The 16,547-nt window shown below is 31.6% G+C and overlaps 8 protein-coding genes across 8 annotated transcripts; 5 read left to right on the forward strand and 3 right to left on the reverse strand.

The window, feature by feature from the left end:
* Positions 1-538: 538 nt before the first annotated feature.
* Positions 539-1,573, reverse strand: LOC124491458 (uncharacterized). The gene is made up of 2 exons (XM_047054098.2): positions 1,418-1,573; positions 539-1,361 (listed from the first exon to the last, which is right to left on the reverse strand). Exons 1-2 carry the CDS (start codon positions 1,430-1,432, stop codon positions 816-818), a joined length of 561 nt encoding a protein of 186 aa, XP_046910054.1. The 5' UTR covers positions 1,433-1,573; the 3' UTR covers positions 539-815.
* A 1,551-nt stretch (positions 1,574-3,124) lies between these two features.
* LOC124491881 (uncharacterized) lies at positions 3,125-4,182 on the forward strand. Its single transcript, XM_075730025.1, has 2 exons — positions 3,125-3,366; positions 3,434-4,182. Exons 1-2 carry the CDS (start codon positions 3,358-3,360, stop codon positions 3,968-3,970), a joined length of 546 nt encoding a protein of 181 aa, XP_075586140.1. The 5' UTR covers positions 3,125-3,357; the 3' UTR covers positions 3,971-4,182.
* Positions 4,183-4,326: 144 nt separating this feature from the next.
* LOC124492822 (uncharacterized) lies at positions 4,327-5,503 on the forward strand. The gene has a single exon (XM_047055822.2). The coding sequence runs from the start codon at positions 4,429-4,431 to the stop codon at positions 5,350-5,352; it is 924 nt and encodes a 307-aa protein (XP_046911778.1). The 5' UTR covers positions 4,327-4,428; the 3' UTR covers positions 5,353-5,503.
* A 78-nt stretch (positions 5,504-5,581) lies between these two features.
* On the forward strand, positions 5,582-9,474 carry Polr2B (RNA polymerase II subunit RpII140). The gene is made up of 3 exons (XM_047055821.2): positions 5,582-8,540; positions 8,613-8,811; positions 8,880-9,474. Exons 1-3 carry the CDS (start codon positions 5,695-5,697, stop codon positions 9,354-9,356), a joined length of 3,522 nt encoding a protein of 1,173 aa, XP_046911777.1. The 5' UTR covers positions 5,582-5,694; the 3' UTR covers positions 9,357-9,474.
* BCAS2 (BCAS2 pre-mRNA processing factor) lies at positions 9,342-10,526 on the reverse strand. Its single transcript, XM_047055823.2, has 2 exons — positions 10,009-10,526; positions 9,342-9,935 (listed from the first exon to the last, which is right to left on the reverse strand). Exons 1-2 carry the CDS (start codon positions 10,180-10,182, stop codon positions 9,456-9,458), a joined length of 654 nt encoding a protein of 217 aa, XP_046911779.2. The 5' UTR covers positions 10,183-10,526; the 3' UTR covers positions 9,342-9,455.
* Positions 10,527-10,665: 139 nt separating this feature from the next.
* On the forward strand, positions 10,666-15,557 carry LOC124492676 (uncharacterized). The gene is given in 11 exon segments (XM_075730037.1): positions 10,666-10,856; positions 10,910-11,011; positions 11,076-11,158; positions 11,212-11,279; positions 11,334-11,498; positions 11,500-11,634; positions 11,690-11,923; positions 11,984-12,129; positions 12,200-12,481; positions 13,900-14,029; positions 14,106-15,557. Coding segments are annotated over 11 exon segments (2,661 nt in total). The 3' UTR covers positions 15,231-15,557.
* RpS13 (ribosomal protein S13) lies at positions 12,495-13,302 on the reverse strand. Its single transcript, XM_047055638.2, has 3 exons — positions 13,155-13,302; positions 13,028-13,076; positions 12,495-12,964 (listed from the first exon to the last, which is right to left on the reverse strand). Exons 1-3 carry the CDS (start codon positions 13,175-13,177, stop codon positions 12,581-12,583), a joined length of 456 nt encoding a protein of 151 aa, XP_046911594.1. The 5' UTR covers positions 13,178-13,302; the 3' UTR covers positions 12,495-12,580.
* A 461-nt stretch (positions 15,558-16,018) lies between the features above and the next one.
* Positions 16,019-16,527, forward strand: LOC142598198 (pro-neuregulin-1, membrane-bound isoform-like). Its single transcript, XM_075735461.1, has 2 exons — positions 16,019-16,101; positions 16,175-16,527. Exons 1-2 carry the CDS (start codon positions 16,047-16,049, stop codon positions 16,525-16,527), a joined length of 408 nt encoding a protein of 135 aa, XP_075591576.1. The 5' UTR covers positions 16,019-16,046.
* The last annotated feature ends 20 nt before the right edge of the window (positions 16,528-16,547 follow it).

Consider the following 16,547-nt stretch of genomic DNA (forward strand, 5'->3'; position numbering starts at 1 on the left):
GGATCATATTCATATCGATGAGAAAGTGGTGGTGGTGGTGGTGGAAATAAAAAAAAAACATTTTGTGATCAATTGAAAAATATTTTTTTTTGCGATTGAAGCCGATTATTCAAGGATTATTTGCTTGTTTGTTTTGTTTTGTTTTGTTTTTTCGTAAAACAAGGAAACAACACAAAGAAGAAGAAGAAGAAGTAAAAAAAAAATCAAAGCTAATCAAATCATGACAATCGAATCAAATTGAATCAAATGTTTTTTTTCTGAAGAAAAAAAAACAAGACAAAACAATCATTTTTTTTTGGCAACAGAAAAAGCAATACTTACATGCTCATGAATTTCAAATTGAATTATAAATCGATCCACATAAAGAATAATGATTTTCAATCAAATGAATGAGTGAATGAATGGAAAAAAAATTTGAAAATTGTGCAATCCACAACAACAACAAACAAACAACAAACAATCTCAAGGATTGAAATTTTTTATCAATACAATTTATGCATAATCAACAAATATGTATATACCATATGGCCAAAATATGTTTGCCACTTATTATCATCATTTTTATTATTATTATTATTATTACTTGAATCCTAGTAAAAAATCAATTCAATCGATCGATTGATCGATTTGTGATTGAATCATTTTTTTTTTTGAATCGTTTTGTTTACACTACATAAAAATGTGACGAAAGACAAAAGTGAAATGAATGTTGTCGACAATGATAAAAAATGTAACGAAAACAAACAAACAAACAACATTTGAATTATGAAAATATGAATAAATAAGTTTTTTTTTTTTTGGAATTTGGATACATCTCATTCTTTATAATATCCACCATATTTATCCATTGATTCGTATTTATTATTATCACCAGAATTGCCATCATCACCACCACCAGTAGCGCCACCAGAACTGCCACCACCCATTCCAAAACCACCATCTTGACCACGTGCAACAAGTGTTTGAATTTGTTCACGAACTGGTCGAACTTCTTGTGTAACCTGTCGAAATGGTGTAATAATTTCTCTTACTTCTTGAATGATTGGTTTACGAATATTCTGTATAAGAACATCCGGTTCATCGATAGTATTATGTTTGAATATCTGTCCAGCATGGCTAAAATGTTTTTGTATTGGATTAATTCTTGTTGAATGTGAATTAAAACGCAATGTTAATGGTAATGGTTCAGAATTAATATCGACCACTGGTGTTCGGCCCATTTGTCGGGAACCAGACACTGGAAATGTTTGAACCGAATGTTTTGAATGAATGGCAGCATCGATACCATTCATTGAATAACCGCCATTATTATTGCCACCATAGGATGCATAGGAAATACCGATGAATAGAAAAATTGATGCCTGAATGTGAAATGAAAATTAGGTAAGAAGATTGATAAATTGAAAAAAAAACTTACAACGTATTTTATCATGTTTTCAACACAAAAAAAAACAACTGAACACTGGAAAAAATTTGAAATTTTCACTGAAAAAAAATTTGAATTTTTCTGTTTGAGATTCTATTCGTGTTCAATATGCACACGATGACCAAGTATTTATATACCAAGTTTTTCTAACACATTACACACACACACACACACTTGTAATAAAGAGATATTTGTTTTCCCATTTGTGGCAATTACAAATGCATAAAAAAATGGACTTTTGAACAAACAAACAAACAAAAAAGAAAAATTAATGGCCAGATTGGTTTTAATTGTTCATTATTTTTTACGTGTGTGTGTGTGTGTGTGTGTGTGTGTGTAAAACGGTGTACTCGGCATTACTTCATCCAATTATCCCTGTGTGTGTGTGTGTAGCGGTACTTTGATATATGACAATTGTAAGAAAAGAAACGAAAAAAAAACATCAATTTACCCAAAAAAAGCCTAAGGGCTATATATCTCTATATATATTGGAATAAAAATCGATGAATATTTTAATTCAGATCAAGTGTGTGTGTGTAATTGAAATAAATGATGGTAATGATCTCGATACATTTACTATGTTTGTTTGTTTTTTTTTGTTGTCATTTTTTTCTTTTTGGATCATTCACTCAAATAATTTGAATGAATGGTGAAAAACGTAATCATTTTTTTTTCATTTGATATGAAAAAAATGATTACGAAATATTTGTGTGTGTGTGTACACATGTGTTTCACTGTGTGTGTGTGTTTGAAAAAAAAATTATTTAACAATTAAAGTAAACAATTAAAAACAACAACAGCAATCATCATCAAAAAAAACACGGTCCGAAGATTTGTTTTTTTTCGTTGCTGTTTTGCACATTTGCATTTGAAATAAATGTTCACCACACACATACACAAGGTGACAATTGAAAACTGTCCATAAAATGATGATTTAAATAAGATTTTGTCAGTTTGGTGTGTTGCAAAAACAATTTACTGTTTTTTGTTTATCCGTTTTGTTTCTGGTTGATAATTGTTTCTGTTTTTTTTTTGTTTTTTTTTCTGCTGAAAAAATGATAATTATCATTTCTTGGTGATAATTGCCATTTCAGGTTATGATAAATGATATGATGCATTGATCCGGATTTTTTTCAGTGTGTGTGTGTATGGGACATATGTGGTGTTCCAAATAAAGAACAAGAAAACAATACTAATAATTGACCAAATAGTCAAATGTCATTTGGAATTATGATGCTACACAAAAACAAAGATTTTGTAACACAAAACAAAACAAAACAAAAAAATGCAAATCACTTATGATTGACCTATATCGGTTAATTAATACATACCGCCATCAAATGAACATAGAAATCACCTATATATATATTATCTATCATTATATGTGTGTGTGTTTGTTTGAAGATAAAAACAAATACAAAAAAACTTTTTTTTTCGGATAATCAACCTAATAGACAGATATATTGATTTGAAATCATTATACCGTTGTATAATGTTGGGTTTAATTGTTTTTGTGCCAATGAGTGTGGAGGAGGTGGCTGTGGATGAGGAATACGGAACCAGAAACAAAACAAAAAAACAGAAAAAACAGAAAAAAATGGTGTGTATGTTATTTGTTGTTGTCAAATTTAAATCACCTCGTGTAAAATAGTAGTTGAAAACAAGTAGAAAAAAAATTAGATAATTCAATCATAATTAAAGAGGAAACAAACAAACAAACAAAAAAAAAATCCAATAGACCAAATAGAAAATTATCCCGTCTATTTTTTTTCGGGTAAAAAATTTTCGTTTCTGGTATTTCGACAAAAAAACAGAACACCAAACATCGAGTATATAAACATTGGACAGATCGATAGTGAAAATCATATCCACAGTGTTTTATCATCATCATCATCATTGTTTTCGATTTTTTAAAAAAGAAATTTTCAATAATGTTTTCGGTAAAGTTTTTTTCTTCTGAAATTTTTTTTTATTTGTTTGTTTGTTGTTGTTGTTGTTTTTTTCTAGATTTCATTTTTTGCATTTTCCATCATTGGTTTGGTTTCAGCATCATATGGTGGCGGCGGTGGTGGTGGTGGTGGTGGTGGCCATTATGATCATTCTGTAGATGCTGCAGTAAAATCTAAACATTCAGTCAGCCTATATCCAGTACATAGTAGCCATGATCCGGGTAAAACACCGGTAGTAGATATCAATTCCGGTCCATTGCCATTAACATTACGTTTTAATTCACATTCATCAAATATCAACGCTATACAGAAACATTTTAGTCATCCGGGACAAGTACAAAAACAGAATGCCATCGATGAACCGGATTTATTGATCCAAAACATTAAGAAACCAGTTATTCAAGAGGTACGAGAAGTGATTGCACCATATCGCCATCGTACACAAGAAGTGAGACCAGTTCGTGAACGTATTGAAACATTGATCGCTAAAGGCCAAGATGGTATGATTGGTGGTGGTGGCGGTGGTGGCGGTAGTCATGGCTATGAACAAGCCAAACAAGTTTCATATCCACAGGAAGGATATTCAAAAAAATAATCAAAAAAAAAAAAGAAAAAATTTTTAATCTTCAAGGCAAAAAAAAATTCAATGATGACCGGTTAAGTTTGTGTGTGTGTGTGTTACGCTTAACATTTTAATAATTAATCACTTATTTAATAATCAATTTAATCAATCATAAAATGATAATTTCTTTTGAGAAAAAATTACATTTTATCTCAACTTAATAAAAAACACAAATGAAAAAAAAATTTGAATCGTGAAATTTCAAATTTTCAACCATTTTGACATTTATGGTTCTTTAGTGTGGAAATAGAACCATAGCGCTTGCTCACGATGTTTCGATTTACGCGGCAAAATGATGTGTGTGTGTGTGTGTGTGTGTCTGTGTTTTTGTTTGACAGTTAGCGCCGCACGTTTATTGTTTTGATTTTTTTTATTCTTTGAATACGAAATATGATCGTTGAAAAAATTCGTTTTTAAAAAATAACCTGAAAATGGATTCTTCTCAAGATGATTTTGTTTTACCACCGATTAATGATCAAAAATGTGAAGAATTATTTGATAAACTATTCGATAAAAATAACAATGATAATGATGAACATTTAAATGTGAAAAAACCGATTCGAACATATCAAAAAGTGAAACCGAAATTCGTTCGATTCCTTGATGACGTTGACGATAATGATGATGATGACGATGATAATGACGATGATGATTTTCACAGCGAAGATGATCCAGAATCTTTAGACGAAAATCATGAACCATTATTCAATGACAATGAAAATGGTAAAAAAAAGAAACGAAAAACCGTACGGAAAAAGAAATTAGCCTATCCAAATGTTTCGAAAGATGCCGTTCTTGAAGCATTCCAGAAAGCTATCGAATCCAAAGAATTACCAGATTTTGATGAAATTGAAAAATTTCCATTAGAAATTCGAACCATTGCCGAACAAAAAGAACAAAAGAAAAGGCAACGAAAATCAATACGACAACCAATCAAGAAGCCGAAAGTCCAAAAGAAATCGATTTCTAAGGTTGATCAAAATCAAGAGAATGTTATTGCCAACGAAAACATTCATCCACGTCGAAGTACTCGTTCAAGAAAATCAAATATTTTGATTGAACGAAATGTCAACAAAACAGAATGTATACCAACCAATGAAGAAAAAAATTGTAAAAAAGATTTGTTCAATCTAGATGAATCCTGCATATCTCCTATTTCTCATCACAAAAATAGCCGAAAATCTGAAAAATTAATCGACAAAAATGATTTAACCCAAAGAAAAACTACAGCAATCAAAAGTAGTACACCATTTAATTCGACAAGAAGTCGTACATTAGGGAAAAGACGAGTGGCTTCAAAATATCGATTCTCTCCAAATTCAAAAATTGATTTACCATCATCATCATCATCATAGTTTTTTAAATCGTCATTTTTTTATAATGATTATTTTTATCTTACGTATTATTATCTCATCATTTTTTTATTTATCTCGATTTCATACACCAAGCTCTTTGACTAAAAAAAATTTCTGTAAATAAATTATAAATTTAAAAAATTAATAAAAATCAGTCCAATTTGAATTGATTTTGTAGACAATTTTGGAACGTACTCTATGAATGGTAATATGTTTGACAAAGGCCGAATATTTGGTGTCCCATTTTTTTTTTTGTTTTTGCATGCTTGCCATTGCAACGATTTTTTTAAAATTTAATTTAAAAATTGTTACAATTTTGAAAATAATTCCGATTTTATCATCATGTATGAAGATGAGGATCAAATCGACGATGAAGAAACGCCAGAGATTAGTTCAGAATTATGGCAAGAAGCCTGTTGGATTGTCATATCATCATATTTCGATGAAAAAGGTCTCGTACGACAACAACTTGATTCATTCGATGAATTCATACAAATGTCTGTACAAAGAATCGTTGAAGATTCATCTACAATTGAAATTGAAGCCGAACCACAACATAAATCCGGCATCATTGAAGCACCTACAACTTATACGATAAAATTTGAACAAATCTATCTGTCAAAAGCAACACATTGGGAAAAAGATGGTACACCGACAGCAATGATGCCAAATGAAGCTCGTCTTCGTAATCTTACCTATTCGGCTCCATTGTATGTAGATATCATCAAGACAATAACACGAGAAAATCAAGAACCAATCGAAACGATGCATGAAAAAACTTATATTGGTAAAATTCCTATCATGCTTCGGTCAACATATTGTCTACTCAATGGTCTTACTGATCGTGATTTGGCCGAATTGAATGAATGTCCTCTTGATCCTGGTGGTTATTTCATCATTAATGGTTCGGAAAAAGTTTTGATTGCTCAGGAAAAAATGGCCACAAATACTGTATATGTTTTTTCGATGAAAGATTCAAAATATACTTATAAAGCCGAATGTCGATCCTGTATTGAACATTCATCGAGACCAACCAGTACATTATGGGTGAATATGTTGGCTCGTGGATCACAAGGTGGTAAAAAAAATACGGTTGGTCAACGAATTATTGCCATCATTCCGTATATAAAACAAGAAATACCCATTATGATTGTATTCCGTGCACTTGGTTTTGTCGCCGATAGAGATATTCTCGAACATATAATATACGATTTTGAAGATCCTGAAATGATGGAAATGGTGAAACCATCTTTAGATGAAGCTTTTGTCATTCAAGAACAACGGATAGCACTAAATTTTATTGGAACACGTGGTGCACGTCCAGGTGTACCACTCGAAAAACGTATTAAATATGCCAAAGAAATTCTGCAAAAAGAAATGTTACCACACGTTGGTGTTGGTGATTTTTGTGAAACGAAAAAAGCCTACTATCTTGGCTACATGGTACATCGATTATTGTTAGCTGCATTAGGCCGAAGAGAATTGGATGATCGTGATCATTATGGAAACAAACGTTTAGATTTGGCTGGTCCATTATTGGCCTATCTATTTCGTGGCCTGTTTCGTAATCTAACCAAAGAGGTTCGAAGTTATGCACAGAAATTCATTGATCGTGGAAAAGATTTTCAATTAGAATTGGCCATCAAAACTAGAATAATTTCCGATGGTTTACGGTATTCATTAGCCACTGGTAATTGGGGTGATCAGAAAAAAGCACATCAAGCACGAGCCGGTGTCTCACAAGTACTTAATCGTCTTACTTATGCATCAACTTTATCACATCTTCGTCGTGTAAATTCACCGATTGGTCGTGATGGAAAATTAGCTAAACCACGTCAATTACATAACACTCTGTGGGGTATGATTTGTCCGGCCGAGACGCCTGAAGGACATGCTGTCGGTTTGGTCAAAAATCTTGCACTTATGGCCTACATTTCTGTCGGTTCTCAACCATCACCAATTCTAGAATTTTTAGAAGAATGGTCAATGGAAAACCTAGAAGAAATTGCTCCATCAGCCATTTCGGAAGCGACAAAAATTTTCGTCAATGGTTGTTGGGTCGGTATTCATCGTGAACCGGATTTATTAATGAATACATTACGAAAATTACGGCGACAAATGGATATTATCGTTTCGGAAGTATCGATGGTACGCGATATACGTGATCGAGAAATTCGTATCTATACGGATGCTGGCCGTATATGTCGTCCATTGTTGATTGTTCAAAATCAAAAACTATTACTAAAACGTTGTCATATTGAACAGTTAAAAAATCGTGAATACAATAGTTTTAGTTGGCATGATTTAGTTGCTTCGGGCGTTGTCGAATATATTGATACATTGGAAGAGGAAACTGTAATGATTGCTATGACACCAGATGATCTACAAGAATCCGAAAATCCATATTGTTCTACGTATACTCATTGTGAAATTCATCCATCAATGATACTTGGTGTTTGTGCATCGATCATCCCATTTCCTGATCATAATCAATCACCACGTAATACGTATCAATCAGCTATGGGTAAACAAGCTATGGGTGTTTATATTACCAATTTTCATGTTCGTATGGATACATTGGCACATGTACTTTATTATCCACAAAAACCATTAGTAACAACACGATCAATGGAATATCTTCGTTTCCGTGAATTACCAGCTGGTATTAATTCAATTGTTGCCATCATGTCATATACGGGTTATAATCAAGAAGATTCAGTTATCATGAATGCTTCAGCTATTGATCGTGGGTTTTTTCGTTCCATCTTTTATCGTTCATATAAAGATTCTGAACAAAAACGGCTCGGTGATCAAGAAGATCAATTTGAAAAACCAACACGAGATACATGTCAAGGAATGCGTAATGCTATCTATGATAAATTAGAAGATGATGGTATTATTGCACCGGGAACTCGTGTTTCTGGTGACGATGTTATTATTGGTAAAACGACAACTTTACCAGAAAATGATGATGATTTATCCGGCGGTGTTAAACAATACACCAAACGTGATGCAAGTACATTTTTACGAAACAGTGAAACTGGTATTGTCGATCAGGTGATGATCACTGTAAATAATGAGGGATATAAATTCTGTAAAATTCGTGTCCGTTCTGTTCGTGTACCACAAATTGGCGATAAATTTGCCTCAAGACATGGCCAGAAAGGTACCTGTGGTATTACTTATAGGTAAGCTATTGAATTCTTCATCTTTTTTTTAGTATGAAAAACAATTGATTATTTGTTGTTTTTTTTTTGCAGACAAGAAGATATGCCTTTCACTTGTGAAGGTATCACACCAGATATCATCATTAATCCGCATGCTATACCATCTCGTATGACTATCGGTCATTTGATTGAATGTTTACAAGGTAAAGTTTCTGCGAATAAAGGAGAGATTGGTGATGCTACACCATTCAATGATACTGTTAATGTTCAGAAAATTTCAGACCTTTTACATGTAAGTTGTTAATGTGTTTCTGAAATGATGATTTCTAATCCAATCTGTTGTTAATTTCATTTTTTTAGGATTATAACTATCATCTTCGTGGTTACGAAGTAATGTACAATGCACATACTGGTCGTAAAGTTAATTGTCAGATTTTCCTTGGTCCTACCTATTATCAACGATTGAAACATATGGTCGATGATAAAATTCATTCACGAGCTCGAGGACCAGTACAGATTCTTGTTCGACAACCTATGGAAGGTCGTGCTCGTGATGGTGGACTTCGTTTCGGTGAAATGGAACGTGATTGCCAGATTGCTCATGGTGCCGCACAATTTCTTCGTGAACGTTTGTTCGAAGTATCCGATCCATATCGTGTTCATATTTGTAATCTATGCGGTTTGATTTGTATCGCTAATCTTCGTACGAATACATTCGAATGTAAAGGCTGTCGTAATAAGACACAGATCTCACAGGTACGCATACCATATGCTGCTAAACTATTGTTTCAAGAACTTTTATCAATGTCAATTGCACCACGATTGATTGTGACATGAAATTTTTATTGAATTTAATTTTACATTTCTAATGATGAATTGAACAATGATCAATCAATATTATTACAATGATTATTTTGTTTGTAATATTACAATCAATTATTCTTTTTGTTGAAAATTTTGCTTTTGCTGTTGTTGTAATTTAATCAGGTCCGTTTCGAGTTGTAAACAAGCTCGTTCAATTTCATAATTTTTACCGACCAATGAAACCCAATTTTCTTCAAGAATCTTAATCTGCTCTCCAGCTTGTGTTTGGCTATTTTTACGTAATAGATTTATATCCTGAATTTGTTTTCGAATCTTTTCCAGGTGAGCCTTTGATCGTGCCAACAATTGTGTCATAATTGAATTGTACATTTTCGATGTTTCGGTTCCATATTCTGTTAATAGTTCGAGATTTTGTATTCGAATAGCTTGATGTTCAAGTTGTGTAAATGAATTTTCCAAACATTCTTGCCATGCCCATATATCGTTCAATTTGCCGGTTGATGGTGATGGTAATTCATAACGTTTCATGTTCAATTGTTCCATCGATTGGCCATTGTTTAAACGTTCGAATTCTTTGCGTAAAATGTCAGTCTAAATTTAAATAATAAAAATATATTCATTATTTAAAGGCATAAGATGAACAATCATTTTGGGATTAAAATACCTCAAATTTATTCACATCCAATGTCGGCAGATTCGGTAATGATTCCAAATAATTTTTTGTTGGACGATATCGTTTTGTTTCATCTTCAACCATTTGAGCAACCGCTAAACGAACTTCAGAATTATTAAATTCATTATCAATATAAGGTAAAGCATCAACAAGATCCGAATACATCTTGTTTGTTTTATTTGTTAAAAAAAATTTAATTTAATTTAATTTAATTTTCAAAACATTTCAACTTCGTTGACAAATGAATAAAAATCTACTCAATTAACGTGTTATTCGAAGCTATTAACACCTTAATTGAATTGTTGCGTTGAAATAGAAGAATCGAACCACCAAAAGAAAAAAAAATTCACATGTGAATGGCTAAAATAAATTATCATTTGACCTAATCATGCCACTTGTTGTTGTTGTTGTTGGCTGTGTAGACCAAGTATAGCGGTTTAAATTTATTTTTTTCGTAATTTTTTTTTCTTTACTTTGTAAAATTCAATCTAATTTCAAATGTTTGCCATCTTTTTTTTGACATCATCATCATCATTATCATCACCCGTTATTCATCAAATGTTGTGATTAGAATTTTTTTAAAAACCAAAAGAGCTTGTGTTTTTTTTTGTAAACCGATTAAATTTTTTCGAATTTTGAACATCACTAATGAGCCAAACAAAGTCATCACCAAGTATATTGTTTTCATTAAATTCTAATACAAATATTAGATATGAAGAATTTGACGAAGAAACGAAAACTGATTCGAATGATGGGTCAAAAAAACTGATTACAGCACACGATTGGCAATCGTACAATACTCAGGATGTTTTCGATGATGGAACACAAACTTTTTTTTGGTAATTTTTCGTTTTATCCACTTATTGATGTTAATTTTTTTTCATTGTAACAGGAGAGCTCATACATTGACCGTATTATTTTTTATGCTTACCGGTCTGGTTTATGTGGCCCTTGTTGAAAAACCTTCATTGGATACAAATTATAATGTCAAACGGTATGATTCTATGATAGTAATCAAATAAAGTTTTTATTTATTCAAAAAAAAAACAACCTTTCAGTGGTTTAGTAGCTGTTGTTTTGGTGTTCATATTTTTTGGTATAACACAAATACCAGACGGTCCATTTATACGTCCACATCCTGGTAGGTCGAATATTCCGAAAAAATTGTTTTGTTAATCTTTTCATGATTTTCAGCTTTATGGAGATTGGTTCTATGTTTGACAATTATCTATGAGCTCTCACTTATTTATATTTTATTTCAAGTAAGTATATCAGATTAAACATTATCATGAATTAATTTTTTTTTTGATTTACAGACACCTGACGATGCCCGTAAATTATTGACACATATTGATCCATCACTTGGAAAACCGTTAATGGAAAAAGATTATGGTGGTAATTGTAGAATATATGATAAAGACAAACCAGATGATCCTTTTCATAATGTAAAAGATAAGCTTGATATTTTCGTTCCAACACATTTTTTTCGGATGGTGGCTCAAAACTTTGATGATAAGAGATTGGTGGCTATGTACAGTCATTAGCATAATGTTTGAATTATTAGAATATACTTTAGAACATCAGCTACCAAATTTCAGTGAATGCTGGTGGGATCATGTATGTCTAATATAAATAATCATTGGAAAATATATCTAACACATTTTCATTTCAGTGGATTCTTGATGCATTGATTTGTAATGGATCCGGAATCTATTTAGGAATGTTATCGCTCAAATACTTATACATGAAACCATATGATTGGCGTGGTCTATGGAATATTCCTACATATCGTGGAAAATTGAAACGAATTGTTGCTCAATTTGGGCCACACAGTTGGCTTCAATTTGATTGGCGTCCATTTTCAAGTTTTGATCGTTGGATTGCCACATTATTGCTCATCATTACGGTAAATGAATGATAATTATAATGGTTAGAAAATAAGTTTTCAAAACAATTCCTTTTTCAGATGTTGGTAGCCGAGTTGAATACTTTTTATTTAAAATATGTTCTATGGTTAGAACCTCCACATGCCTTAAATCTCATGCGATTAATATTGTTGGTATTTTCCGGTGCTGTCGCATTACGAGAAACGTTTCAATATCTAGATGATCCGTAAGTTCAAACATTTTTTTTCTAATTGTAACACAATAGAATAACACACATTTGTTCATCATTTGTGCAGAGATTGCACTAAATTTGGTCGTCAATCTTGGGTGTTGATTGCAATCATAATAACCGAACTGTTGATAATACTCAAATTTGATTTTGAAGTAATTACGAAGCCATTACCTAAACATGTTCTATATTCATGGATTGGTGCTATAATTATTCTAACTGTTTGGACTTTCTGGAGATTTTTATTAAAAAACACTATACAATTTATGTATCAAAATAGGAAACCTAATGTTGTAATCAAATCGAATAATGTTAATGTTATTGATTCTACGACTAAACGAAAAAATCCAAGAATCAAAAAATCGCAATAAAAATGTCTTTATTTTTTTTGTTGTAGTTGTAGTTGTTGTTGTCAAAAGATAAATGAAAAAAAAATTATTTCTTCAATCTATGCAACCAATGCTGAAGCGGTCGATGATTCGTATCGCCAATTTGGTGCAAGCACACTTTTGGTTTTATAATAACGAGCCAAACGATGAATACGGCTTTCCACCAAAATCAATCGAAATTTGGCATCTTTATCTTTCCTGTTTCGTTCCAAATGTTTACGAATGGCAACAGCTTTTTTGATCAAATAATATAAATCTTCGGGCAATGATGGTGCTAGGCCTCGTTTCTTAAGAATACGCAAAATTTTGTTACCAGTCACCCAACGAACCTGAGCAACACCATACCAATCTCTAAGCATAACACCAATTTGTGATGGTCGCATGCCTTTCTTTGCCAATTTCGAGATATGATCAACTACATCATCAGTCGTCAATTTGAGCCACTAAAATAACAATCAAAATATGAATAAAATCGATTCAAAATCAAAGAAATATATTCAACTTACGCTTGGTACACTGCGACGATATGGTAAAGCTGATTGGGATATACCCTTGCTTTGAAATTTATGGAAAAAATAGACATTTTTCAATTAGTAAAACATTTTAAAATTATCTTAGATCAAAATAACATACCCAGGTGCATGCATACGACCCATTTTGTTGGAATTTCAGGGAAAATAATCGCAGAAATATCAAAAAAATACACGTGAAACAGTGGACAAAAAGATAGAGCGGAAGCATTGAACAACTGCAGAAAGAAAGAGAGCGAGAACGAGAAAAAAAAAAAGCATGCCACAACATCGCGTAAATTTTGAGCCAATCATAAATGATAGGATAAAAAAAATTAAATCATTTTATTGAAAAAATTATTTTGACAATAGATGGCGCTTAATGTAATTTACTAATAGGTGTGTGTGTGTGTGTGTGTGTGGTTGGAGAGAAAAATAGCCAATCATATTTGGCCACAACATCAGCAACATATATAACAAACTGATGAATGAGCTTATTACAGCTGTATTTTGATGTATATACTGTATTATGGCAGCGGCAATGTTATGAGCCAATATCATCGAAAAAAAATTTGATAATCAACTAAACATTATTGATTATTGATTATATTTGCCAGATTTGCCATAAATATATGATATATTATCGCCATCAAAATCATAATTAAATTAAAACAACGTCATCATCATCATCATCATCATCATTTTGGATTGTTGTTTGGATTAATTGGATTGGATCGAATTATATTATTTTGTTTTGCTTATAAACGATATAATATTATAGTTCTATAATTTATTTTCACTGTTTGATTATTGATAGATCATTGGTGATTGATTGGATAATAAAAAAAAAACGACGACAACAGGATGATTGAAGACGACGTATGTCTGGTTATCAAAGCTTCTAATCAAAAATATGAAGATGTCAAAATTGATTGTCAACTTTCATGGTCAATTTTGGATCTGAAAAAACATCTTAGCGTCCATTATCCATCCAAACCGGTAATTTTAATAAATTTTGATATATTAAATATTCAAATCAATAAATTGAAATTTCATTTTTTTTTTTGTTAAATAGAAAATAACCGATCAAAGAATCATCTATTCCGGTCATTTACTAAAGGATAACCAATTGTTGACAAACATTGTTAAACTGTCGGATTCATCATGTTCGAATGGTGATGATCGTTCTCAAAATACATTCATTTTTCATCTGGTCTGTCCACAAAAACATTTGTCTACGAATGATAAGGTAAATATGACCAATGAAACAAATGGATCATCATCATCATCATCATCGAATAGTTGGTCATTGGATGCTATTCCAACAGCAAGTACTAGCTCATCATCAACAACAGCAGCCACAACAATGCCAACGCCAACCACAGCATGGAATCAATTTAATCAATTGAACATTCAAATGGGACCAGATAATATGTTGATGCAACAATCGTATCAGATGTTGATGAATCAATATTATCAATATATGAGCTATTATTTTCTTTCAACACCGCCAATTGATTTAGTATCATATGCTGCATTCACTAATGCATATATGCAATCATTTCAGCCTGTAATTGATCAACAACGTTCCAATTCCATCAACAATGAAACATCGAATAGCAATGTGGCCAATAACATCAACAACAATTTGGATAATGATAATCGAATTAATCGACCACAACAACAACAACAACGACAACAACCGCAAGTAGCGGCAATAGATAATAATGATGATCTTATCATGAATCGTGATTGGACAGATTGGATGTATTCATTTTCAAAAGCTGTCATCATGTTAAGCATCATTTATTTCTATTCATCATTGAATCGTTTGGTTTTGTTTATGTCAATCTTTTTGATTATCTATTTTTATAAAAATCTTCTAAATGGTTTACATCCGGCTGCTGCTAATCATAATGGCAGAAGAAATAATAATGATGTTCGAATTAATCATGATCGAAATAATAATAATCAACATCCAGTCAATAATGATCGAATCAATAATCAAGCAGATTTAATTGATGAATCACAAAATGATGAAAACATTAACAACAACAACAACAATAATAATAATCAGCAACAACAACAACAACAACAACAAGATGATGATAGCCGATATTATTCTGGTCTTAGATTTATATGGATGTTTATCACTTCATTGTTTACATCATTGATACCGGATCCAGTGCCCATTAATTAGAATTTGAAATGAATTTTCGCAAAGGAAAAGAAGAAAAAAATTTATAAATCTGTTTTTTTTTTGTTATTATTCTTCATGTGTTTGTAAACGAAAAAAAAAATTTCTTTTTTTTTCTCATCTCTAATCACACATCAAACACACACACACACACAACAATATATACAATTTAAACATAAACATGATCTTCAAATTGTAAAATCAAAAACAAAAGAAAAAAAAACAATTATAATAGATCCCATACTACTATTACTACTAGTCTCTATCTTTCTCTCTCTTTTTCTCGGTTAATATGAAAAAAATAAATGTTTTGACAAAATCGCAAAAAAATAACCGAAAAATTACTGTCCAATGAAGTGCTGCAACAAAATCATCATTTTTTTAATTCGAATTCTTTCAAGTTCATTCATTTGAAGCCACATTATGGACTACTATAGAGCCATCTATTGTAGAAGAGAATAAACTAAAAAAAATTTGAATTTTTTTTTTTTTTGGATAATTTTTTTTTCGGCAGAAAAATCGAGAAAATTATTCCGAATTCATTTTGTTGTTTATTTCGACAATTTATGTTTGGTCATTTACCATTATCATACGAATCGAATGTAGTAAGTTAGGCTAAAAATGCATTCGGCCATCATTCAAACATCGACTAGACTTCTGATCAAAGGTATCTGTATTTTTGGCCAAAATATGGCGCTCCAATCTTGATTTGATTTAAATTCCAATTTCTTTCTCGTGTGGCCATGGATTCTAAATTTATTTATCCATCGGTCTATTTCATTCCTGAGCGGTGAGAATGTTGTTTTTTATGTTTGAAAAATGATTATCCAGTCAATTTGTTTGTTAATTTTAACAAAATCTGTTCATTCTGGTGGTATGTTTTTTTTTCATTGAATCAGATTAATTATTGTTGATGGATTCATGATATTTGAATTTTTCAATTTCAGTGGCTCCCAAAGTGACAAGATTTCATAATGAAATTATTCAACCAAAAGATTCATCTTTTGTTCTGAATTGTGCTGCATATATTGGATCTCACCCGTTACGATTTCAATGGCTGAAGAATGGTTTAACCATTAATAAACAATCGATGCAATTAGATCGAATTCAAATTAAAACTGAGCACAGTTATTCTATTCTCACGATTTCGGAAATCGAATTGAACGATTCGGGCAATTATTCTTGTACGGTTATCAATGATGATGGATTCGATGCACAATGGTCATTACTTCAAGTTCAAGGTTTGAAATTAACTAAAAAAAATTCTCTGTTCTTAATTTCCACCAAAACGTGGCGCTAATTCTGTTTCGAAATCTTGGT

Source organism: Dermatophagoides farinae, chromosome 1, assembly GCF_024713945.1.
Source record: "Dermatophagoides farinae isolate YC_2012a chromosome 1, ASM2471394v1, whole genome shotgun sequence".
NCBI classification, from domain to species: domain Eukaryota; kingdom Metazoa; phylum Arthropoda; class Arachnida; order Sarcoptiformes; family Pyroglyphidae; genus Dermatophagoides; species Dermatophagoides farinae.

Excerpts from the sequence above, each read along its gene's own strand:
- LOC142598198 (XM_075735461.1), top strand. The coding sequence starts at position 16,047 with ATGATTATCCAGTCAATTTGTTTGTTAATTTTAACAAAATCTGTTCAT. Across the intron at positions 16,102-16,174 it reads AAAATCTGTTCATTCTGGTG|TGGCTCCCAAAGTGACAAGA; the intron begins GTATGTTTTTTT and ends TTTCAATTTCAG.
- Polr2B (XM_047055821.2), top strand. The coding sequence starts at position 5,695 with ATGTATGAAGATGAGGATCAAATCGACGATGAAGAAACGCCAGAGATT. Across the intron at positions 8,541-8,612 it reads ACCTGTGGTATTACTTATAG|ACAAGAAGATATGCCTTTCA; the intron begins GTAAGCTATTGA and ends TTTTTTTTGCAG. Across the intron at positions 8,812-8,879 it reads AAATTTCAGACCTTTTACAT|GATTATAACTATCATCTTCG; the intron begins GTAAGTTGTTAA and ends TCATTTTTTTAG.
- RpS13 (XM_047055638.2), bottom strand. The coding sequence starts at position 13,177 with ATGGGTCGTATGCATGCACCTGG. Across the intron at positions 13,077-13,154 it reads GGTCGTATGCATGCACCTGG|CAAGGGTATATCCCAATCAG; the intron begins GTATGTTATTTT and ends TAAATTTCAAAG. Across the intron at positions 12,965-13,027 it reads ATCGTCGCAGTGTACCAAGC|TGGCTCAAATTGACGACTGA; the intron begins GTAAGTTGAATA and ends TTGTTATTTTAG.
- BCAS2 (XM_047055823.2), bottom strand. The coding sequence starts at position 10,182 with ATGTATTCGGATCTTGTTGATGCTTTACCTTATATTGATAATGAATTT. Across the intron at positions 9,936-10,008 it reads TGGATGTGAATAAATTTGAG|ACTGACATTTTACGCAAAGA; the intron begins GTATTTTAATCC and ends ATTTAAATTTAG.
- LOC124492822 (XM_047055822.2), top strand. The coding sequence starts at position 4,429 with ATGGATTCTTCTCAAGATGATTTTGTTTTACCACCGATTAATGATCAA.